Raw genomic sequence first — 25,410 nt, 5'->3', positions numbered from 1 at the left:
TATATATGATAAATGTTTTCTAGTATCATTTACTATTCTTCTTCAACATAATTTGTAACGACTGCCTAGTATTTCCTTACCTGGATGGTCCTGTAATAGATGCAATTATTTCTCTGATGTTAGACCTCAGGTCCTTTAAATGTTTTATTATAAATAATATTTCAATGAACATTCTTGAGGATAAACATATGTGCACATAGCTATTATTTCTTTAAGGTAAATTCCCAAAAGTAGAATCATCAAGCAAAACTTTTAAGGCTTTGTGATAGTGTGCCAAAGTGCCTTCCAGAAAACTTACACCAACTGATACTCCCACCAGCAGTGTAGAGTCTGCTTCACTGAGGCCTCTCCAGCATTGTGTGTTATCACCACTTTTAATATTTGCCACCAATAGCCTTGTTTCAAAGTCTCATTTTTTGGCCAGGTGTGTTGGCCCTTGCCTGTAATCCTAGAACTTTGGGAGGCTGAGGTGGAAGGATTGCTTAAGGCCAGGAGTTCCAGACCAGCCTGAGCAAGAGTGAGATCCATCTCTATGAGAAATAGAAAAATTAGTTGGGTTTTGTGGTGCATGTCTGTAGTCTCAGCTACTGGGGAGGCTGATGCAGAAGGATCATTTGAGCCCAGGAGTTTGAGGCTGCAGTGAGCTAGGATGACACCACTGAACTCTAGCCTGGGTGACAGAGTGAGACCCTATCTCAAAAAAAAAAATCTACTTTTTTGTATATATGGATGAAATGAACCAAAGACTGATATCTGCTTCAAAATAATCTGGTTGGCGGGTAGAGGCAGAAATGAAACTGCCTCCAGTTTTCTTTTCAATGAAATGATATCTCAATGAGTTGATAACTATTGAAGTTGCAGGATGGGTACATGGTTCATTATAGTTCATTATACACTTCTCTCTAATACCGTGTATACTTAAATTTTTCCATAATTAAAAAAAGAAATTTTTAAAAACTTAACATTTATTTGATTACTAATGACTTTGAACATTTTTCTACAATTTTAAACATCAGTCATTTATATTCTTCATTTGTCCTTTTCTGCTATGGGTGTGTTAATCTTTCTATATAGAATTTGTGAAAACTATATATTAAAGACATTCACAGTTTATAAATATACTGTAAACATGTTTTCCTAGTTTGTCCTTCAACTTCTTTTTTGACCAACAGAAGTTTTAAAATAGGTGGTCAAAGTATGTTTCAGTTTGCAGGGACTACTTAGCATCTGTGTCTGATGAAATCTCTCCGAAAAGAACATTAAGGATGACCTTGAGCAGTGAAACCCAAAGCATAAACATCCTGACAATGGTCAACGTGTGGTCACAAAAGAATAACAAGCATAGGAGAAGAAAGGGTTTCCCTGTGGACACTAATTATTTTTTAAATGGTAATACTAATACTAATTTGTGTTTTATCCTTCAGGCTGCTTCCTTCTCTTCCTCCCAGAGCAGTCACGCCTGCAAGGGAGACTTCCCTCATTTGCTCTGCCCGGGAGCAGCCTGATCAGATTTTGCTTATTATTAAGTAATAATACATACAATAATAGCAACTTTTTTAAACACCTACCCTATATATGATCTTTAAAACCCTCAAAGCAACTGTATGAGGTAGGTGTCACTTATTATACTCACTTAATGGGCATAAAACTTAAAAATTAGAAAAGTCAAGGGACTCTCCCAAGTTAGTTATGGTCAAATTTGGGATTCAAACCAGGTCAAGCCTGTGTGCACAGCCACCAGACTACACTGCGTGTCAGGAGCCTCACGTAGCCCTGGCCAAAACACACATCAGTTTAGGCCCCGAGGCAATCACCCTCATGTCTCAGCCTCTTCCTTGTTCCTGATTGAGCACCCTGTGTGCTCCCGCCGCTCCCCCCACCCCCCGCAGAGATTCCCTACATCCCTTCCGATGCTCCTTCTAGACCCATCTGCCCCTGCCCTCGCCCACCCGTGGCTTCCTTGGCTGACCGCCCCACGGCCCAGGGCCATACCGAGTGGACGTGCATCTGCTGCTGGATTCTCCCTGTGTCATCTTCACGTCTGGGTCTCCTCCCACTGGCCTGGACGCCCCTCCTCGCTCACCCTCTCTCCTGTCTCCTGCCTCCGCACAGCCTCAGCTGCACATAATGGCCACTCAGAAGCCGCAGTGACGGAGTGGTGGCTGAGTGCTGAGCAGCGTGCCCTGGTGCAGGCCTCAAGGGCCTGGTGGAGGGGGACCAACCAGCTCTGCTGCCAAAGTAGGAAGCCGGTGCTGTGGCGCATGGCAGGTGCTGGGGAGAACACTGGGCAGAGGCTGTGTCCTGACGCACAGCTGCACTCGCAGGTGGGGAGCGCACCCCTCTCCCAGCTCTTGGGTGCTTCCCATAGTCACCCTGCTGCTTCTTGGGCAGGGTTGCCTCTTCCGAGGACTGGGGCTGGAGTGGGCAAAACCCACCCTGCTGGCCTGGGCTACTTGGCCTCCGTGAGGCCTCACTTGCAGGGGAAGCCTGTGACTCATCCCTCTCAGCCCCTCAGCTGCACCGTAAACAGGCCCGGCTGTGTGACCTTCCCTGAGGGGAAAACAGCAGCTGCAGGCCCCTCCCCTGGCATTCTGGCCACAGAGAACTGGCTGGCCACTGCACAAGAGTCCCCAGAGGCCAAGGCCCCGTGACAGTGAGGATGGGCTGTGCCCCTTGGGGGCAGGCTGTGGGACTGTTGGCAGGCAGGGGCAGAGGGCCACTGTGAAACACCCCTGGCACTGACTTTCCAAATCCATGGCCTCCTGCGTCTACCGGCCCCAGGGGTACACCCTGGACCCCAGGAAGAGGCCCCTGCAGCATGAGTAGGCTGGGAGCTAAGCACTGGGTGGGCACTGGCACTCTGGCCCTCAGGCCCCTTCCAGAGAGGATCCTTGTCCTCAGGTGGCTGGTGTCCACACCCGGAGTTCCGTACAGCCTGTACAGATAAGGATCCAGGTACCAGTCTGGACAAGTGGACTCGGCAAAGCTGGGCTATTTCCTAACCCCAAACAACCAGGCACCTCCCAGCACATGCTGCTGAGAAGGTCCTTGTGGTCACCTTTTTGCTTCACTGCTGAAGGGGTGGCCCTCCCCCGGCCACCTCCCCAGCCTTCCCAGCCAGGTCTAGCCCTGCTGATGCCACTGCACTTTCTGTCCACCCCAAATGTGTCACGTGCTGGAGCAAATTCATGAGGCAGAACCCTCTGATGGGCAAATTCTTCCCAAGTCAATGGCAATCAGCTGACTGCTTTGGGTCCCTAAGGCCAAGGACAGAAACAGAGGGAGGTGGAGAGGCAAAAACGGCACTGGGCGCCGGGACAGGCCTGCTCACCTGGCACCTGGACTGTGCGGGGCTGGCCGGGAAGCTCGGCGGGACCCACTCCTGGCTATAGAAACGGGGTCCACTGAGCAGGAATGCTAAACCCCTCTCCCCTCTCTGGGGGCACTCGCCCCCCTGCCCTTCCCTCAGGTATTTGAAGAGGGATGTGTATTCTGTTTGCTTCAAACTCAGATCCCATCTCCTATGGGACCATTCTTCCTCGGGTTTAAAGTCAGACTTTATATGAATCAGATGGGAAAAGCCCACAGAGAAATTTTTCATTAAGGAGCCTGGCAACTTGTGTAACCCCTTTTCTGTGAGGGTTTCGGCTCAGAACTCTCTGACCCACCCACACTGACAGGGGTCAGAGTAATGAAGTGGAAAAGATATGTTCACAATTTTGGCTGCATCTGCTCCCATCTCTAAGCAACCCCGGCCCCGGATTGTGGGGTGGCGACCCAAAGACGCCGCCTCGGTCGCCGGCCGGTGTTTGTGCTCCAGCTGATGAAGCGAGTTAAAGGGTTGTACAAACGCAAGGCACTGGGCAAACAGACCAGAGTGTGCTGTCCAGATGTCCAGGGGAGAGGCTGCGGCTCCACACCATGGGGAGGGCTCTGTACCCAGGGAGTGACCCGGCACCCGCCCTCCAAGGATGCCACACACTGGGCCAGGTCACCTGGCGTGGGATCCACCCTTGCCCCTCTGAGCCTCCACTCTGAGGAGAAAGCCACCTGTGAGTGCAGACCTCCCAGGCTCTACGGGAAGGGCTATCAGCCATCTCCTCCCAGACAGTGAGGAAAAGGCATTTTGCCAACTGGGGCCCCCTCTCCACCGATGGAGCAACAGCTCACAGCCCCTGCTCGTCTTTATTTAGACCGTAGCCCCTGCAACACAAAACCCCTTGGGACTGAGAAAGTCCCCGAGTTAAGGCTTCCATGGCAACGCAGTCCCCCAGATTCCTAGGTTATCAGGGAGCAATTATCTATAGCCCCAAAGCAGTTGTAAAAGATTAGATTTATGAAGCTCCTAAAGGCAATCCTGAAGACTCCTTTGTCCCCAAAATTAGAACATGGGTGGGAGACACAAACAGAAAGTGCCATTGTGCTGATAGCTAGGCGTCTCTGGAAGCTGATCCTGACAGTTCTGCTTTTTAAAGGCCTGGGCGGGGTCACAGTGAGATTCAGCGCTGCTCAGCAGAAGCTTTGGTCAGCCCAAGAACATTGCCCAACTGCTTGGCCCTGTCCTCGCTGAACTGTGTCTCATTTCTCTTTCACAGTCTGTTCTCAAGAGAAGTAGGTGCTAGAGCCCTCATCAGAGGCCTCATGGGACAGGGGAATATCCAAGGAGACCTCTGCAGGCTGGGGGTGTGGAGGGGAAAGAGATGACTTAGAAAGTACAGAAAGAGCTGGCCTGTGCAACTAGAGGGGGTAGGGGTGGGGTGGGGGTTGGGAGTGGGTGTCAGCCCCTGCCCTCAGACAGGGAACGGTGACTTTGCAGCTTCTTAGAGCCTCTAGACCAAGGGCTGGCAATTTATTCATGTGAAGGGCCAGATAGTAGATATTTTAGGCTTTGCAAGCCACATGATCTCTGTCACAACTACTTAAGTCTGCTATTACAGCACAAAAGCAGCCATAGACAATACGTAAGCAAATGGGCATGGCTATGATCTGATAAAACTTCATTTATAAAAACAGGCAATATGGCTCACACCTGTAATCCGAGCACTTTGGGAAGCCAAGGCAGGAGGATAACTTGAGGTCAGGAGTTTGAGACCAGCCTGAACAAGAGCAAGATCCCATCTCTACTAAGAAAAATTAGCCGGGTGTGGTGGTGCATGCCTGTCATCCCAGCTACTTGGGAGGCTGAGGCGGGAGGATCTCTTGAGTCCAGGAGTTTAAGACAAGCCTGGGCAACATAGCGACATTCCATCTCAAACTATTCTTAAAAAATTAATTAAATACTGGTGAAGAGTCTGAATGTAAAAAAAAAAAAAGAGAGAGAGAAAAAAAAATTAATTAAAAAAAAAAAAAAACAGGCATGGCCTGGATTTGGCCTGAGAGGGGCGGTTTGCTGATCCCTGCTCTAGATCCACGAATGGGGATGTGGCAGACAAGCCTCCAGACTCTCCTAGACAGATCCCTGGTAACCAAACGCTTTGAATGGTGATCAGGCGATTCTATTACCTGGTCACTGTGGGGCCTGTGTAGCCTCTTGCGTCTCAGTGGGAGAGCAAGGAGCTAATAGAAATGCTCCTGCCAGGTGGTTTTTAGCCTTTACACACACCTGCTGGGGGCTGATGAAAGCAATGGACCCTCCCCCCAGAAAGACACAGCTGAGTGGCACATACACACGACTTGTTTGCATACCATTCCCAGCGGGTGTGCAGCCCTCCTGGAGCCTATTCATGTACCACGTAGAGACCTAACAACCCTAGGGTAAGATCCCTTGCTCACTCAGAAAGAGAACTAGTTTCTTTGTATTTGAAAGAGCTCTTCCAAATCACTTAAAAAAAAAAAAAAAAAAAGATAAAGAACCCTGTAGAAAAATAGACAAATGACACAAAGAAGCAATTCACAGAAGAAACACAAATGACTGATAAAGAGGTGAAAGGACACTCACTCTGCCTCACTAATAATTAAAGACAGCTGAAAAATCATGGTTTATCATTTTTTACCAGATCAGACTGGCTAATGTTTAAAAGGTGAATGATATGGTGTTGGAGGGGGTAGGGAGAAAAAGGCACTCTCTTACATGCTGGTAGGCTTGTATCAGCAGGTAACCTTTCTAGACCATTTAACAGTACATTTTAAATTCAAAAACATGCTCATTCTGTAGCCCAGCAATTCCACTTCCAGAAATTTATTTTACAGAAATACATGTACAGGGCTGTTCACTTCAGCAGCATCCATAAATTGTAAAAATTGGAAACCAACCCAAATATCCATTAGTAGGAAATTGGTTGAATAAATCATGGCACATCTACATTAAAGAATAATATGGAACTGTTTAACATGAGGTAGATCTCTAGAGTTTAAAATAATAAGGCAGATCTCCAAGTACTGACAGGAAAAGATGTAAAAGATACATGAAATGAAATAGGCAAGTTTTAACCGTTCTTTAAAAAAAAAAGAAAAGAAAAACATTGTGATATGAAGATTAAGAAAATATACTGAAGAAATATATTCTGAATTCTGAAGGTAGATGTATAGAATTTTAGTCTACAATTTATATTTATAAAACATTGAATTTTTTAAACAAAAACATTTTTATTTTATAATCATAAAAAATAAGAAAAGGAGCATTCTGAATCTCTTATTCTGAGCACTACCCAATTAAAAAAAAAAAAAAAAGAAAGAAAAGAGAAGACAAAGAAGTCTTACAGGCCTATTAGTCTCTCCTAAAAGTTTCTTGGGCAACAACTGCACAGCTCATTTTAAAGGCTTTCTTAAAGGGGATTCACAGTGCAGTGGTTTTTACCCATTTATCTTATACTTTATTACAACAAAGCATCTTTCTGCATTTCGGAACGTAAACTCCTCAAGTTCAAGGACTGTCTCATTCTCTCATCCCTGAAATTCAAACCTGCCGTGACAGAGGCATAGGGTGACTAAAATAACGGGGGTGACACCAGCTTTTATTTTTCACCATGATGAAAGCGTTGGTGGTTTTCACGCTGTAAAGAACAAACAGAACCAGGACTCCCTGTTTCCCAATTTACACAACTTAATAGAATTTGTGTGCATTTGACAGTTTGAACATATTTTTCACAGTTTCAAATTTTGTTTTCCTCTGGGAATTTGAGAGAGGAAGAATGTATCCAATTTTCTTTTAAATCTACCTGGTTAAAAAAAAAATCAAAATCAAAACGCCCGAAAGAGTACAAAGGAAATCTCCGTGGCAGCGGCAGAAGCAAAGCAGCTGGGGTTCCCAGATCTATGTGTGTCATCCACGCCCTGTGGATACCCACTCCATGCACATACCAGACATGCCACCCTGTGCCATGCTCTCCTCACCTAACGCAGATGTCACTGAACTTGCCATTTCCATAGATCTAGACCCAGACAGTCAATCCTTTCTGCCAGGACGAAGCTAACAAGGCAAGCGTAGGAAGGTGACAGAAAAGACATTGGGCCTGGCCTCTGGCTCACTGCCTACGGGCGGGGTTGTGGAGATTCCAGCACCTCATCAAGCTCCTTAGAAGAGGACCCGAAGTCCCCAGAGCTCCCTCAAAGCTGAACAACCCCCTGCAACAGTGCAACTCCTGACTCCTTAGTGGAAAGAGAAACAAGAAACCAGAGTGCACAGCAAGTAGTTATGGTAGGTATTATGTCTTTAAAACTTTTTCCTTTTCACAGGTAAACTGAGGCAGGCAAGATTTCCCTGCTGGACAGAAGTCTCTCTGAAGAGCCTACTATTCTAACTTCTTTCCCAATGGCCAGCTCTGAATGGCACCTTTGCCTGACCTCCCTTCTTCCCTGGGGGAAGACTTTTTGGTTCCTTTGACTTTCTTTCTTTCAACCTGTACCTTCCTTCAGCCTCCCCCACCTCAACAAGAAGCACATTTTGTGATGTCCTGGTGCTCCAGATATGGGGTGCTCAGTATCCCCAGGAAACATCTCCCTCCCCAGAAGAGCTGTCTGTACTCCAGCATTTAGGAAACCAAGAAGAGAGGTGGTTTTTCATTCAGTTGTAGACAAAGGTAACGGTTGCGGTTGGGGCAATTCCAAGGGAGCTTTGTTTTTAGGCTGTGCTGTTAACCAAATCGCTGGAGACCCTGGTGACAGCTGCCATGGAAAACAAGAAAAGGAAGTGGGCGGCAGCTTTCTGTCTCCCTGCTCCTGTCTTCCCCGGGCGCGCGTGGCTACGAGCTGCTTCCTCAGTGCCAAAACCCGGGTCAGAAGGCAGGAACTGGGTCACTCTGAGAGCCATGCCCTGCTGCCTACAGGACCTGCCAGCTTGGGAGGCGACCACTGGCTCTACTGCCAGGCCGCTTCACCGGCAGCCCCTCTGCCACCTGAGACATCCAGGCACATGCCGGCAAATGGAAGGCAAGGAAATGGAAACCAATGGAAACTGCCCCAAATTCACAAGCAGATGACTGAATTAGAGATCTTCTTTAAAAAAATCAATACTTACTGTTAATGAGGTAAAGGTCATGCACATCCCACCAAAGCCATTCAGAGCCAGGGCGATGAAGATGAGAACGGAGAGAGCTGTAGGGAAACAGAAAGCTCATAAGTGGGAACCACAGCTGGGCTTCAGGGCCCAGGGCCTACACGGTGCAGGCTCCCAGCAAGTACAGGCTGAATGAATGACAAGCCATCGGGGGTGGTTAGTGCCTGACACCTGGGGAGCTGGAACAGCCTCTTCCTCACCCTCCTCTTGCCAATTTCACAGCGCTTAGGCTCTTGCAAAAGTGCATACCCGTCCTCCTTTCTCCATTAACATTAGCAGCAAGCAAGAGGCCTAAAGAAGCTGCTTCACTGAAACCAAAAATACAGGTTCCTGAAAATCAGTAGATGAACCTGCCTAAGATTTTGGTGAAACTCGAGTCTTATTTTGGTGTTTGTTCTAAAAGTCCTTGAAGCAACAGCTCCACCTGAACAGGGTGGTGGACCAGGTGGCTTCTAATCTATCCTTAAAGTACTAGCCTGGGCTGCCTTGAGAGGACTCAGCTCACAACTTCTGCAACACACCAAGGACAATGCCCATGCTCCTGCAGCTGGCCTGGTTCTTTTTAATTATTTTATTTTATTTTATTTTATTTTAGAGACAGGGTCTCACTATGTTGCCCAGGCTAGTCTCGAACTCTTGGGCTCAAGCAACCCTCCTACCTTGGCCTCCCAAAATGCTGGGATTACAGGCATGAGCCACCACACCCGGTCTTGGCCTGGTTGTTAGAACTCGTCTCTCAGGTTGACATCAATGAGCCCATCAGGGACTGACTTGGTTTGTCGATGAGAGTTTCACACACCCGGGGAGCTTCTCTCAGACTTCTATCTGTGGCAGTTAGTTGCTCTCTGACCCAGCCATCCATTTCAGATAAGAAACTGAGTGAAGGCCTAGTAGGTGTCCTCTCTAACTTGAACAGCGAGCACCAGGCCTAGTGTGGCATCTAAGAGCAGGTGAGCCTGGGAGCACCTCTGGGCAATCCCTCCCCAGCCCCTGACAAAAGGGTGGAGGAAAAGTGTACTCACAGTTTGGGTTACTTGCTCCATATGCAATCAGCAAGCAGGAGACAGCAAAGCAGGCACTAAAACCAAGCAGAAATAGTGCATTACTTATTATTCCTACATTACTCATTGTTACTGTTAATATTATCATTTTCAGAACATTTACATGCATTATTTCATTTAATTAACAATTCTAAGGAGAATAATTGGCCCTAAATTACTGATGAGAAAAATAAATCTCATAAAAAAATAAAACTAAAACTAGTTTCTCTAAGATCTTTTACCTAGTAAGTGGTTAAGCTGGAATTGAAGCTCCAAAGCTAGATCTTATAAACACCACCACATTGCACTGCCCTCTCCTACCTCCAGACCAGAGATAGCCAAGGCTCTGAAGCGAGAAAGGGAACCACTCCTTCCTCAGGTTCCTATGCCCTTAGCCAGGGATGGACAGAACCTCGCTGGGCACGGGGGCAATGAGTGGCTATTCCCGAATCCCCTCCACTTGGCTCTGCCTTGGGGACCACAGCTTCCTCAGCTCTGAAGAGTGAATTGGAACTGATCCTTTACCCACTCCCTTCACAGGCACAGGTCGCACTCACTGCAAACCACTGCCCTGCAAGGTGACTACTTCCACTGGGAACTGGGCTGGGGAGGACCCTGGCCTGAGGGAGCCAGCTGCTTGGGGAACTGACCCTAAGTTTGGCAGACTAGAGGTTTTGGTTTTTGTTCTTATTTTTTATTTTTTTTTTTTAAGAGACAGGGTCTCACTGTGTCACCCAGGCTGGAGTGCAGTGGTGCAATCATAGCTTACTGCAGCCTCAAACTCCTGGACTCAAGCAATCCTCCTGCCTCAGCCTCCCAAGTAGCTGGGACTACAGGCACACACCACACCAGCTAATTTTTCTTATGTTTTGTAGAGACGGAGTCCAGCTCTTGCTCAGGCTGGTCTCTAACTCCTGAGCTCAAACAATCCTCCCACCTCGGCCTCCCAAAGTGCTGGGATTACAGGTATGAGCCACTGCGCCCAGTTGAGACTAGACCCTGGGCAGGACACACACCCTGGGCAGGGGCAGGGTGCACAAGATGATTCATGAGGGTGCCAATATATTAGGACTTTTATGTTGTAATTTTTAGTCTCATCCATTTTCATTTATATTGTTGCATATGTATCAAAAAGCACATAAAACATTAAAAATGGCATACACATATATCATTTACAATTCCATGTGCTTACATTGGAGGTACCTGTTGAAAATCTCTTTTTCTAGTGGAGATGTAAGGTCAAACCGACTTTGGAAACCAGTATTCTTAATGACAAGCAACTCCAGATCCTCCCAGGTAAGCCTGAGGTCCTGTGCTTTTCCCATGCAGTACTGGCACACTGTACAGATCGCAGTAACTACAGATTCGGTGGCAGATGTGGTAGGAACCCCACTCTGGCCAGGCATTTAGGAAGCTGATAGCAGGTACCTGATAGCAGGTACCAGGATCTTGGACAGCAGGGAACTCGTCCCGGGGACCCACCTGCCCACCCCCTGATGGAACCGCACTGACCTGCCCAGCAGCCTAAGCTTCCTCGGGCCGTACTTGTCCATGACGATGCCCAGGGGCAGGGTGATGGCGCTGAGCAGAAAGGAGCCCACAGTGAAGGCCAAATTTAGCATCTCATCCTGGGCCTGGCAGCTGAGCCAGCCATTCATCCAGCTCACCTCCTCGTGCTCCGGCTCTGCCGTACCCCACACCGTGCCATTGGTGACATTCTCTGTGTAGAACGGGAGGGAAACCTGACCTCAGGGTCATGGCAGAGATTCCCAAAGATCAGAGCCACCCCACTGGGAATGCCAGGGCTGGCTCTGGACCCCCTGAGTGTCAGGCCACCCCACAGCAGGCTCGGACATCCATTTGGCTCAAGCCCTCCGGAGCAAAAATGCAGAGGTTCTTAACTTTTGTGGGAGTCATGGACCTTTTGGAGAATCCAATAAAGAAAGCTGCGTTCCTGCTCTCCAGAAAGCGTGCTCAAAGTCTTACCCACAGTTTCAGGGGCTTCATGTGTCCCTTAAAGCACTGATGAGCCCCAGGTTGGGATTCCCATTCTAGAGTACCCTGCACCCTAGAACAGTAGATGACCTCAGGCCCCAGGCTGGCTAGAACCTTCTCAACAGCTTTGTCCATGGGACAGACTGTAGCCAGGATGGAGACAGACCCAGACCACCTGGGAAGGACAAGCTGCAACACCCTGGTTCTCCTTGGTCAGTTTGGAAAGACTGAGTGGGCCTCCCTGCCTCTTGTCCTGGTAGGGACAGTTACTCTCTCAAACGCAGAAGGCCACAGGCCACTTTCTCCCCCTGATATTTTCATAGCGTCAACTCCCACATATACTATGTCTTAGAACCTCTTTGCAAAGGGTTTTTTTTTTTTTTTAATCAACCAAAGTTATTTACTTTCAGACATGGAGGTGCACCTTTCTTAGTTTTCTCACTGGGGTCATTGTGTTGCTGTCCCCTGTGACCACACTCAGACCCCACAGGATGCCAAGCCTCCCAGCCTACACCTGCGCTGTAATCCCAGCCCTTAAGGGCTCCCTCCCAAGTCCACCCAGCACTGAAGCAACACAAAAAGAGAGGGAAAAGTGCTGTGGTAGCTAGGGCAGGAGCGGGGAGGAAGCGCTGGCAGGCAGCTGAGGAACTCTTCTCACCGGGACTGCTAGTTAAGAGATGCTGACTAATCCTGCAGAGACAGGAGCAGACTTTGATTAGATGTGAGGTCACACTGGGAGAGTCAAGAAATACTTTCCTCCAGATAACTGCCTGCCTCCCAAGTGCAGCCCTCTGGCGCCAGGGCTGTAAAGCTGAGGTCTGCAAAGGCTTGCTCAGGCCTCTCAGGGCTGCCCCAAGGTCGCTGAAAATGATGCCCGTGGGGTGAATCATGCCATATGCTGACCTCTCACCAACCAGCCATGCTGGGGGCACACTGGCTGAGAGTGTGGTGCTGGAACCTGGCCTCTGGGTTCCAATTTTGGTTCCTCCACTTCCAACTTGTATAACCTCTCTCTATCTCAGTTTCTGTATCTATAAAATGGGAACATTGTGATAGTAATAATATCTACCTCCTAGAATTTGGGGGAAGATAAATGAAAAAATCCAGATAACATTCTAGAGGTCACACAGGCATTAAAAACAGCTCAATAAATAATAGCTAAAAGTTATTATTATTATTATTATTATTATTACAGTTGTTGGAGGCTCAGGACAGAGGTGATGGTACAACTAGCTGGCAGCAGAGCTGGACACAAGAACTGGGAGCCCAATCCTCCATGTATGTGCCAGTGTGAAGACACGTCTAGTCTCCCACTGGGCTGTGAGGCCTCAAGGGCAGGGACTGTGCTCTAGTCGCTTCTGTGTCCCCAGCTTCTCACTCAGGTTGTGGCCCATAGTAGCTCTCTACTGAATGAATAACAAAATGGAAACAGATGACAATGGCCAAAAGGATCAAGAGAGAGGAATGACAGTAGGACATACAGAACCAAATGGAATACAAAGGGGATTTAAGGAGATTATAACTACAAGGTTAACCACCTAAAGCCACAGAAACAAACCTAACCGGCCAGATTCCCGCCCCCACCACTTTCTCTGTTTTCCAAAAGAGGCCCCGCCATGCTGGCAGCCAAAACACATGGCCTGTGCCCTTAGCATCCAGCTCAGAATTGTCACACACACTGCCCCAGCCCATAGGCCTGAGCCGCTTATCCACTGTGGGGCGGCTTTTGGAAAGGCAGGGTGGCTTCCCAGGTTGGTGCTGGTTTCAGATGTCAGCTCTGCCAGTAGCAACAGGAACTGGATCTGAAGTGGGGAGAACAGGGTCTCCACACAGCAATGGCTATTTCCAGGTCAACATGCAGATATGAGCAAACCTGCCCAGATGCAATAGAGTGGAAGGTGGGGAGGGCACTCCAGGGCCCAGCATGGCTGGCTCATGAGACCTGACCATGGCCATGTGGAGTCTGGAGCCAGTTACTACACGAGGGGATGCGGAATAACTCAGGACTTGGGGTGCCGCAGCCACTGCTGCAAGCAGGGAGCTGTAGGGGGTGAGGAATGCAGTGAGTGCGGCAACACTGCCTTTGCATAGAGACACCAGCACCACCCCACCCCCAAGTCACCGCACAGAGGAACCACAGCTGCATCTCCAAATCCATGACTCTTCTCATTGAGAGACAGAAGATAAAATCCCAAGGCTTCGTACCCAAGGCAGTCTCCCTAATTTTTTAGAAGTGGGAGTAGGGGTGGAAACATCTTAAATTGTTTAGAGATCTGGTCACCCCTGTAACTAGACAGTGGGGGTTCTCGAGGAGAGATGTCAGGGTAGAGACAAGGGTATCTGTCCTTCCCACCTTTCACCTGGAGCCACTATATACAGGAGCAGGAACCTTGCACTCTGGGCCACCAGCCTTCTTTCCTTTTTCTTTCTTTTAAGGCAAGCACGAGATGAAATTTATTGATGGAGAGCAAGATAGAATCAAAGAGCAAGAGCAAGATATAGGTTTACAGAGCAAGATACATACGCCACAGATGATGACCGGACCCCTTGTCATAGCATAAGAGACCTTGGTTATGGTCTGGGTCTTGTTTTACAGTGTCCGGATAGGAACCTCCCCGTGGTTCAGATGTCATTATGGAACCACTTTGATGGACAGCTGGGAGTTACATGACCTGAGTCTTGTTGCGCACTCAGATCTCCTGTTACCCTCTCTGAAAGCCCATTTGTGGGGGTGAACCACAACGTAGATTTAAGCTAATGACAACCTAATTAGCCGTAGGTTGTCCTAAGTCACCTTCCATGCTCTGTTGTACCCATGCCACTTGGCCCGTGGGCCAGAGGCCTCTGCATTCTTCTACACTTGGCATGCTAAGTCCTTCTTTCCTTAAACAAATCCCTGCCAATGGGGCCACCTGGCCCTCTGCCCTCCTTCCTCCAGGCAGTGATGTACAGCAACAGATGAGCCTGAGGGTTGGGGGGATTGAGTGGCTTCTCTTGTCTGCTTACGGAGTAATTTGAGAGTCTCCCTCACTCCTGCAGGGAAGGAAACCTTTGATGAGCCCAGAAGCTCTGTTGGCAGTAAACAGCCCACGCTAATCGCAGACGCAGCAGATGCCCAAACACAGTCACACCTAGGCTGTTCCTCTCCCTCTGCTCCCACCTGGGCCACCGTGGGCCAGGAAAGAGACAAAAACAGATAACCACCCAGGAAGTGCCACTCTGCTCTCGGCCCAGAGCTCAGCCCTCACCCGGCCCAGCCAGCTCTGCTCCCACCCGCACTTGCTATTAAGCAGATGCCTCCTCAGTGGGCGGCCGGAGTGGCCCAGCCCAGCCAGGGAAGGTGAACCAGGAAGACAGGCAAGGAGCTGGTGTGGCCAGAGTGTGCCAGGAACAGGAATAAGGCTGCTTCGGAGGAGACCCAGGGCCAGGGAAGAGAACAATGCCCTGCACTGTTCGGCCCCACTTACAGAAGACTCGCAAACAAAAAAATCTTTACAGAGAAAGCAGGGGAGAGAAAAGAGGGTGCTGTGACCCCACTCAGGCTCCCCCGAGCCTCCCCAGGTGAAAGAGGGGCCTCCCCCACCCCAGGGAAATGAAGGGAGTGGGGAGCCTCCAGCACAGCTGGCTGGGTGATGCCTGTGGGGGCCGGGTGGCGAGTAGCTTGAGGTCCCCTGTAAATTCCTGAGCAGCCCCATCTCTGACAGCCTGCTCTTTGAGTCCCCCCACTTCAGGGTGCCCATGGACAGCCCTGCTGATGGGCCCTGCCCCAGGATCTCCTGTCTCTCTCAAATCCTTAGTCTATCCGGCAACAGGAAGCAGCATCTCAGTCCAGCAGGGGAGATGTGGGTGAGAGGTCAGCTCAGACACAGAGCAAACAAGAGACAGGACACAGTCAGAGGCCGTCCTGGGCTGACCAGGGCCTAGCCCCCTAGCTGTGGTCGAAGCAGCAGCAGCAGCCGCCGTTTGCAGAGTGCCTGTGTGTGCTGGCCACTGTGCTCAATGCTTTCCGTTTCCTGTGGCTTTAGCACCCTCTTACCTCTACCCCATATTCCCCACAAGCATACAGGGAGTGTCAGAGCAGGTAAGGCACTTGCCAAAGGTCTCACAGGTGATCCATGGGGAAGCTGGACTTGAATCCTGATTGTCAGACCCTGGAGCTCCTGTTCTTAACCTTCAGGCTGTGCTGACGCTGGCATTCCTGGTTACAGGCATGTCACATCTCAGAGGGAAAATGCTGTCATACAGTGTTGGGGGCAACACCAGATGGCCCTTCATATCAGCATGGGAGTACAACTGCCCCAAGACCCTCCCACGAGGCCCCTGAAAGCCAACCCAAGCTGGACAGGACCTTCCTGAGACACCAAGAAGCCACGGGGGGGAGGGAGGGGAGCAGCGGATGTGTGTGAGGGAAATTAGGTCACGAAATGAGAAGGAGGAAGGCTGGATTGGTGAGGACAGCCAAGGGCGCCAGCTCTTCTCTGAGACATATCCTAAGGTTGTCCCACCAGGCTTTAGACCCTCTTACTCTTTGCTACAAATTTTTTTAAAATTCCAAATAGACTGGACTGGGCGAGGTGGCTCACGCCTGTAATCTTAGCACTCTGGGAGGCCAAGGCGGGAGGATAGTTTGAGCTCAGGAGTTCGAGACCAGCCTGAGCAGGAGCGAGACCCTGCCTCTACTAAAAACAGAAAGAAATTATAGGGACAGCTAAAAATATATATAGAAAAAATTAGCCGGGCATGGTGGCGCATGCCTGTAGTCCCAGCTACCCAGGAGGCTGAGGCAGGAGGATCGCTTGAGCCCAGGAGTTTGAGGTTGCTGTGAGCTAGGCTGATGCCACGGCACTCTAGCCCGGGCAACAGAGTGAGACTCTCTCTAAAAAAAAAAAAAAAAATTCCAAAAAAACAGAGGGGAAAAATTCAAAACAGTCATATTCATAGCAATAATATGGAAAGGTTGGATGTTAAAAAGCTGTCAACCACTGGCCTGTGGGCTGTGAGTATGGGACAGACCATAAGAAGGGAGGTCCTTGCAGGAGCAGGGAACTCTCCTGTCCACATCTGCAGCCCAGCCAGCCTCATGGGGACCAGGCCTGGCCCTGCTTGCCCAGGGGATGGCAGCTCCTCTGCCCGCTCAGGGACCCCGGGGGCAAGCTCCCTGCTTTGTGCCAGGTGAGAGGTACACTCCTGCCACCACAGGCAGAATGACCACAGCGGTAAAGAGCACAGAACCTGGGTCTGCCTTCATGTTCGTGGCTAGACTGTGGCCTCCTCAGGCGAGGTCGGTGACGACTTCTACCTTCATAGCTGCCACCCCACCCAACACCCAGCTTGTGACGAGCCCTCAATAATTCATAAGAGTCTCTAATAGGTGCATCAGAGCATCACCCTTCTCCACCTCCATGGCTTCTTACTGCCTTGAGAATAAAATCCAGTCTCCCCAAGTGCCCTCCTGGCCCTGCAGGCCCTAGCCCCTCCCCACCTCTCCAGTCATCTCCTGCTGCTGAGCCAGCCCCTACTCTCTTCTCCTTGAAGTGCCCCTCCTCTCCTGATTCACCCCTGCTCACCCTCCAGGCTTTGGCCTAAACCCCAGAGAGGCCTGTCCACCCCATCAGAACCGCATCCCCACTGTTGTTTGTTCCTGGCACCCCGCTCTCTGTGGAGTCCCCACTGCCACTTGAAATTATATAGGTCTGTGTGCGATGACTTGGTTTGCTCTGCACCGCAATCAATGTTTACTGAATGCGTAGCTTATGTCGAAGAGGAGGTTAAGCATCCACGGGTAGCCCCATCCCCCTGAGCTGACCCTGTCAAAGCGAGCCACTGGACAGCAGAGAAAATGAAGAAAGAGGTCAGATGTGGGTGGTTACAGTGACCATCCCGGAGGCCAGGGGGACCGGAGAGGCATACGGCACTCAACATCTGGTGGACGTCGTGCAAAGTCCAAAAGTGCCCGCCCCCGGCTCCCTAGCCCCAGCCTTTCATCTCTCCCGCCCGTCCAGTGGGCAAGGCAAGGCAAAGCGAGGGGCAACAGAGCAACTGGCTGTTCCTTTCCTTCTCCCACCTCACCAGGCTGGAACCCAACACCATGTCTTTGGCCAAATTCTGACTGGAATCTTGAGAAAGAGTTCTGAGAACCTTTCAACAGTTTCAGGCAAATTTTCTTTAGAGAACAAACTACAGCATCAGTCCTAAAAGCAACAGAAAGCTGACAAATTTGCGTCTCAATCAGCTGCAGACTGCTCACTTTTCACAAGTCTGATCCAATAAATTCAATAAATGGCATAACTGCTTCTCCGCAATTCAGCCATCCACCAAGTTGGAAAATGTTAGCAGGCCTAAGCAGAAACCTTGACCCTGACTTTGCCAGGCACTCCCAGACATGGGGAGTAGAGATTTCTGACCCCGAAAGTCAACAGGTTATGCATCCTCCAAGAAGCAAGGAGCAAGGAGGCCAGAGAGATAAAGTGTGTAGAATCAGCAGGCCTTCTACGAGGACGCTGGGTCAGCGGGTTTCCCAGACGATTGGAAAAGCCAAAATCAGAGGCAGGAGCAAAAGCATAGGATAAGAAGTTGATGTTCAACTCACAATCCTGACCCTTCACCTTCACTTTGGTGACCTGTCAAGTCTCCCAAGGGCTTAAACACCAACTCAGCACCACGTTGGCACAATCTCTGGGACTCCTCCCACTTAAACAAAGGAAGAAGCCAAGGTTGAGGCAGGAATAAAGTGACCAGCCCCAATGCTGCTGAATACCATAAAATAAATTAAATCAGTGGACAATCTGTGGGGGGGAAAATCCCTAGAATATGAACTTCCTGACACCACAGTGGGTCCAAAAAAAAAAAAAAAATCTGACCACACAACAATTGTCTGGTCTGGGTGAAATACTAACAGCGTTGTCTGGGGATGGTGATTTTTGTCTGTTTTTCAAACCCTCTGTGCAGCCTGAAGGCACCCGTCAGGGAGACAAGAAGGAAGGAGCATGATCTAAAAGGGAGGAGAGACAACAGGAGAGAAAAAACCAAACACCCCAACCTGTTCCTTCCAGAAGAGTCATTAATCTCCTAGCATCTCTTGCAGAAAGCTTGTTCAGGGAACAAGGTCTGACTCTTCCCATCTCCCAGGATTTCTTGCTGATGTGGGGAAAAGCCTGCCAAGAATCCTTAGGCTATTAAGAAATATTTTCGAGTGGCTAAAGGCTAAAGGTTGGTTATAAATGATATACTTTCTGCCCTCTCCCAGGCGGCTTCTGAATTCCCTCCCTTTCTCTTGCCCTTAACCTTTCCAGTGAAGCCTCCCTGGAGACTGGGACACTCAGGAATCTCCTAAGCACATCAGAGAAGGCAAACAGGGAGGCTTCTACACAGGGTCACAGACAGCACGAGCTGGTCCAAAGCTTTCTCTTTCCTACAGAGTAACAACTCTAGAAAGAAAAGCCACGTTGGTGGTGATTCAGGGAGTCAAACCTGGGCTATCTCCACCTAAAGGGACCAAGCACCAGGGAGAGAGATTATGTGAGTTCAATTATTATGAAATTACTGCTGGGGCAGGGAGAGAGAGGGCAGAGGGAAACATTTCCTATCGAGGTTGCCTAAGAAGAAGGCAAGAGGCTGGCAGTCACTTTGGCCCTACTGTTGGGCTAAACCTACTGACCTGCAGCAACTAGGGCCCTCAAAACGGGAGGGAAGGTGGGAAGGGGCGGGCAGATTAACGTAGACAAGCATCCTCGGCCTGCCTTCAGCAACATCGATGGTGTGGCAAAGAGAAGGGAACAAACCTTTCCATAAACACCCTCTTCCCCCCTACTCCTTCCTTTCCATGGGGTTGAAGGCCACTGAGATGTTCTCACAGCCCATGGGAGGAAGTGGCATTTGGAGAATTATAAAGCAGCAAAAATAGACAAGAAACTGTATTCAGCAAGCCCTTAGGAGACTCCGTAATGGCCTGACTAAAAAATACCTAGATTCTAGATGAATCCTCCTTAGGGTGGAGGCAAAGTCACTTCCTCTGTCTTGCTGCACCCCAGCCTCTCAATCAGGAGTTCCTCTTTCTTACAGTCAGAGAGCAACATGTTTACTACAAGGCAGGCCATGAAGCTATGTTCCAGGCACTGGGAGGAGAGGAGTCAGGCAATGTTCCTAAGTGGTGGAAAGAACACCCTGGACTTCGGGTGGGGTTCTGGGTTTATCACAGTCCCCAGCTGTGTTGTGGTCTTGCGCAAGACGGAAGATCAGTCTGAGCCTCAATCTCTTCATTCACAAAAGATGACAATGCTAAGGATCAAATGGGCCTTTTGGTACCTGGGAGGCTCTGTGCAGTGAGGTGGCATTTATTGCTAGGTCTTCGCCCCCATCCCGCCCCCTCCCAAAGTCCTGACTCCGGGAACCACCCCCAACCCGAGGCGCCTGTCTCACCTGGCTCAGTACACAGGTAGGAGTAAAAGCCCTCCGACTTGAGCATGATGAGCAGCGAGCCCCAGCCCAGGAGGACTGCCGAGAAGAGGAGGTTTTCCACCACGGCCGTGCAGGCCATCCACCAGCGGCGCCGATGGGCAGTGGCCAGGGTGGGCGCCATGGTGCAGCGCGGCGCGGCGGCCTGGCTTCGGCTCTGCAGCCACCTGCGCACAGACCTCAGCGTCAGCGTCTGGCCCTGCCCAGCTCGCAAGGCCGCCCTGGCTGCTGCCGCAGGGCGCGGAACTTGTCACCCCTCAGAGGCCCCGGCTGTAGGTGCGCGCAGCGAAGGAAGCAAACCCCAGCCCTGCCCGGGACCTGGGCCACCCTCGAACCCGCGGCTGGCTCGCACCGCTGCCCCCGGTGACGATTAAGCTGCCCAGGCCAGACAGGGAGACTTCTCCCTCAGCTCAATCTCGAGGTAAACTGAGGCATGGAAGCAGCAAGGCAGTAACGCATGCTCAGGGATGTGGAACTTGTCCTGGCCGCCAGCAGGACTGACACAGCTTGGAGGCCTTACGGGGAAGCAGCTTGCGGTCCGGCTACCTGCGCAGGGGCATACCTGAGGGTTGCCACTCCCGGAGACCCTGACAGGCGCCCTCCCGCCCGCACTCCAGACCCTTCCCCAGAGCTGGTTCCTTCAACCACGAGATCGGCGCACCGAGCTCCGGCACGGCCCGCCCACGGCCCGCTCATTGGCGTGACGGCACAGGAACTGCGGCGCAATTGGCCACAGTTTAGGTCGCTAGGCGCTGCGGCCACGCGAACCCGGCATGGGAGAGGCGAAGCCGGTTCAAACCGGCGGCGCGAGCTGGCCATGCGACCCCCATCCCAGGCCGTTACCTCGGCAATTAGCCCGTTTCCATGGAAGCGGACCCCGTCCCTCCATCCCCCAGCTCCCGCCTCTATTCGTCATCTCATCGCTGGCGGCTCCTCATCCGCCTAGTCTCTTTCCTCTTTTATGCACGCATCTTTTCCCTACGCCCCTTCTCGTGCAGCGTCTGCCCCCAGCACCCTCGGCCCGGCCCGGATCCCCGGGGTCCAGCTCACCCGGCTCCTACTGGTGTGTATCGGGCCCGCCCGGCGTCTTTTCTGCCCCCTTTTATTCCAGCCCTTTTATTCCGACCCCAAGATGAAAACACTGCCGCCCGCTGATTGGCTGGGTTGGGGCTGGAAACAGGCGCTGACCAATCAACAGCCACCCGCCCGCCCCGCCGCGAGCAGAAGCCGGTTCCGGCCGGACTTGGAGACAAACAAGAGGGATGGGGGGGCCCGGGGGCAGCTGCGGTCTGTGCCGCGCCTCTGCTGCCTTAAGCTGGAAGGCTGGGAACCCCCGTGGGCATTGCCCCATTGCCCCTCCGGAGCCCCACCCCGGAGCCCTGACCCGGGGCTGGGTCGCCGGCTTGGCGTCCCGGCGCCCCCAGGTCCTCCACGGATGCACGCCGGTCCCACCAAGTCCCCGTCCTCGGCTCTCCTGCGGCCCTCTGCGTGGTCCCTAACTTCCCCTCCGCCCTGGGCACCACGCCCGAATGCTCTGGCTTCGCGTGGGTCGGGTCGTTCTACTCTCGAGGCCCCCATTGCCTCCTCCCCACGCAACCGCGGGCTTTGTGTTCTGGTTCTTCCGCGCGCTCGCGCCCTCGGTGGCCCCCCTTCCGGGCACAGTCTGCCCATCTTGGACCCTGAGTCCCTGTCCAGACGTGGTGTACCGCTTGCCTGCTCTCCTGACTCGCCGGCCCCTTCCCCTCTCCTAGATGCCATCTGCCCGGTCCCTGGAAGGTGTCCTTTAGAGATCTGCAGGCGGGAGTTTGGGGCTTGTCTGTTGCATCCTAGGACGGTATCTCCTCTGGTCTCCCATCCAGACTCTGATCTCTTCATCCCCGTTCCTGCTCTCGGTCCCCTTGGGGACCCCCCACCCAGGCTGGTCATCTTGATGCTCCTTGCCCGGGTTGGCCACCCCACCTTCCCGTTGTCCTGAGCCGTCCCGACCCCTTCTACCCGGTTCCCCGACGTTTCTTTCAGGTAAGGGCCCTTTCTGCAGAGTGTCGCCGTGGGCAACGTCAAGCTGCTAGCACAAGTCTGGCCTCTGGGAGGGCGCGAGGGTCCCGGAGGGCTCTGGGCTCCCACTCTATCAGCCAAGCTGGACCTGCCCCAAGGAACAGCCGGGGCAGGGGGATGAAGCCTGGGCTCTGAAGGTTCAGCTGCCCGGCTGCGTCTCCTCCAACCTAGGCACTAGCCCGACCTCGGAAGACCCTTGGTCTCCCCTAGATTAGGCTTGGTCTCGCTGGTGCGCTCCGAGAGGGAGCTGGCTTAACACCCCAGGGCTGTGGGAGTCCCAGCAGCCTCCGATTCCACCTCCCCCAGTCCGAGTGCGCCCCCTACCGCTGTGAACCCGCCGCTGGCCACCTGGCGAGGGCAGTTTCTCCCAGACAGTACCTGGGAGTAAGCTGGGGAGTGTCAGCTGGTTACCTATCCTACCTATCCAATTCCCCACCCTGCACACTTTCACGCACTCACAAGGTTTCCACTGCCTGACAAAATCTCCAGTCCTTCCCTGCCTCCTCCTTGAGCCACCTGCCTGAGCGCCATCTCCAGGCCTCAAACACATCTCAAATATCTCTAAAATAATTCGCTTTCTCCCTCAAAACTGTTTCCCCCCATTTTCTCTCACATAATAGCACGATTATTTACTGAAGTTAGATACAGAGAACCATCCTTTCAACAGATGTTTCCTAGGCACCTTCTGTGATTCTCCTTCTCCTCCACCCCACCCTCACCACACCAACACAGCCATATCTTCTAAATATTTATCTAATCTGTCCATCTGTGTCCTTAGGATTTAAATACTATTCATATAGCCTCCAGTCTCAGCTCCCCAAATCCATCCCCCATCCCAATCTGACCTTGGTAAATCTGACCTCTGCTTTTAAACTCCTTCAGAAACTCTATCATTTGTCCTGCAGCATAAAGTTTAAGTTCCCAGATTTATTCCACACAAGCTCCTCCCTCTTTCTTCCTCTGAAGCCTTTTTGACCTGCCTGATCCTAGATGCTCCAATCACATGGAATTGCTTGTGGTTCCTGCACCTGGTGGCTTTCAACATAGTCCCTTCTTGGACAGCACCTCCTCTGGGAAACCTCCCCTAAGCACTCCCCATAATGCCTATCACTATCTTTGTCCACTGATTGCATTCTTTTGTTTTGTTTTTTTGAGACATGGTCTCGCTCTGTTGCCCACGCTAGAGTACAGTGGCATCATTAATAGCTCACTGCAAACTCCAACTCCTGACTTCTTGCCTTGGCCTCCCGAAGTGTTGGGATTACAGGCATGAGCCACTGCACCCAGCAGATTGCATTGTTTTATAATTATCTATTCATCTGTTTGTCTCTCCCTCCCATTGACTATGAAATCTTTGGGGGTAGGACTGGTGTCTTATTAACTTTGTATGTGTATAACCAGCCCTTAAAATCCAGAAATAAGCACAAAGCAGGCACACAATATGAGTTTGTGAAATGAAAACATGAACAAATGAAAACACGAATGAATGAAAAGGGGTGAAATGTACCAGGTTCTAGGGCAAAGGATTCAAAGCTGAGAGAATGATGGCAATGCCAATAATAATTACCTTTTATTGACAGCTAAACATTTACCAGGTGCTTTATGTCCTTTGTGTCATTTAATCCCCACAGCAACCCTGGGAGAAGGGCATTCTTGTTGTTTTTCAGATGAAATAACTGAGGCTTTAGGTAACTTTTCCAAGATCAAAAAACAAGATGTCAGAGCTTGGATTTGAACCCAGGTCTATTTGAATGAAACTGTTTTAATTTTTTTTTCAGTCTTTTTGTCAAGAAAAAAAAAGACCCAATCCCAGTACTGTTGGAAGATCATAAAGAAATAAAACTACTAAAGTACTAGAAGAAAATGTAGATTATTTCACTGATTTTAGGGTAGAGAAGATCTTTTTACTAAGCACAACATGAAACCCAGAAGTCATAAAAAGACTGTCTAAATTAAAATTTTAAACTTCTTTAGAGAAAAAAAGAAAGAAATTATAAACAGCATTAAAAGACCAGCCACAAATAGGGCAAAGAATTAATATTCTTGATATATAAAAGGCACTTATAAATCAATCAGAAAAAGATGAATACCTCAATTGAAAATAGGTAAAAGAATATAATCAGATAATCTATAGGAAAAATACAAATAGCTATTACCTTAGAATAATCATAGAAATTCAAATTATGAGATACTTTTGATGATTCAAAAACAAAAACAAAAAAATTTTATTTGTATAGGATTTAACTTAAAGGTTTAACATATTTTACTTTATTTTTGTTGTGCTAAAATAATGAGATACCATTTTTAACCTACTAAATTGGGTGTGGGAAATAGATACCACCATAATTTGTGAGAACACACACCCACCCATGCAACTTTTTTGGAGGGCAATTTCTAGTAAGTACAGAAATGTCTCATGTTCCTGCCCTGTAACTCAAGAATTTCACTTCTAGGAATCTATTCGATAGAAAAATTGCACAAATGCAAAATGAAATATACACAAAAATGGTATGCTGCATCATTGTTTATTGTATCAGAACAATTGGAAACAACCCAACTGTCCATTGGCAGGGGGAATGATTTAAATAACCTGTGTTATTTCTACAGGATGGATTCCCATGTAGTCATTTTTTAGAAAAAGAGGTAGCTTTGTATTTACTAACATCAGACAATATCCAGGATATATTGTTAAGTTAAAAAAGCAAGGTGTGAAAAAATAAAAAATAAAAAGCAAGGTGTGGAACAGTGTGCTTAATATGCTTTTTGTTTTTGTTTAAAAGATTTGTTTACAGGTTTACAGAAAAATATCTGAGAGGAAGCACCTCAACTGTTAATGAGATTCTCTGAGCACTGGGATAGAAGGGAAGCCTTTTCTTTTTCTGACTAGGTAATACAATATGTGAACAAAGAATTCAAACGAACAAAAGGCATTCAATGAAAAGTCAGTCCTGCCTCTCCTTGCCTCCCAGACTGCCTCTGGAGAGAAGGGAAATCTAGGTTTTACTTTATACATGTACGTAATATTAGTACTTTTTATTTTTAACAACATTGCTTTTTATAATTTTTTCTTTTTTTTTTTCAGAGATGGGGGTCTCACTCTGTCACCCAGACTGGAGTACAGTGGCACAATCATAGCTCACTGCAGCCTTGACCTCCTGGGCTCAAGGAATCCTCCTGCCTCAGCCTTCCCCTCCCCAGTCGCTGAGACTACAGGCATGAGCCACTACCCCTGGCTCTTTTTATAATTTTTTATAAAATTCAGTGAGAAAAGTAGAAAAGAATGTTCACCATAGAAAATTTGCAAATTATATAAAATTTTAAGAAGAAAATAAATATCACTCACAATCTCATCTTCCAGAGAAAATTACTGTT

At 49.7% G+C, this 25,410-nt stretch overlaps 1 protein-coding gene across 4 annotated transcripts in view; it reads right to left on the bottom strand.

The window, feature by feature from the left end:
- Nucleotides 1–21,119, bottom strand: part of SLC43A2 (solute carrier family 43 member 2) — a 40,854-nt gene extending 19,735 nt beyond the window's left edge. The window contains exons 1-5 of one of the 4 annotated variants that reach the window (XM_045526151.1): nucleotides 21,034–21,119; nucleotides 19,948–20,150; nucleotides 11,047–11,254; nucleotides 9,517–9,572; nucleotides 8,456–8,532 (exon numbers count right to left, since the gene is read on the bottom strand). In XM_045526151.1, the coding sequence (XP_045382107.1) occupies nucleotides 8,456–8,532; nucleotides 9,517–9,572; nucleotides 11,047–11,254; nucleotides 19,948–20,107 (501 nt within the window). In that variant the 5' untranslated portion in view covers nucleotides 20,108–20,150; nucleotides 21,034–21,119. Of the gene's footprint in view, nucleotides 1–8,455; nucleotides 8,533–9,516; nucleotides 9,573–11,046; nucleotides 11,255–15,565; nucleotides 15,587–19,947; nucleotides 20,151–20,545; nucleotides 20,627–21,033 lie in introns of those variants that run through there. The other 3 variants (XM_045526152.1, XM_045526153.1, XM_045526154.1) reach the window with 3 other exon arrangements.
- Nucleotides 21,120–25,410: the final 4,291 nt, after the last annotated feature.

The sequence above is a fragment of the Lemur catta genome, chromosome 15, assembly GCF_020740605.2.
Source record: "Lemur catta isolate mLemCat1 chromosome 15, mLemCat1.pri, whole genome shotgun sequence".
Lineage (NCBI taxonomy): Eukaryota > Metazoa > Chordata > Mammalia > Primates > Lemuridae > Lemur > Lemur catta.
The sequence above is the reverse complement of the archived record's forward strand: the minus strand, read 5'-3'. Positions and strand labels throughout refer to the sequence as shown.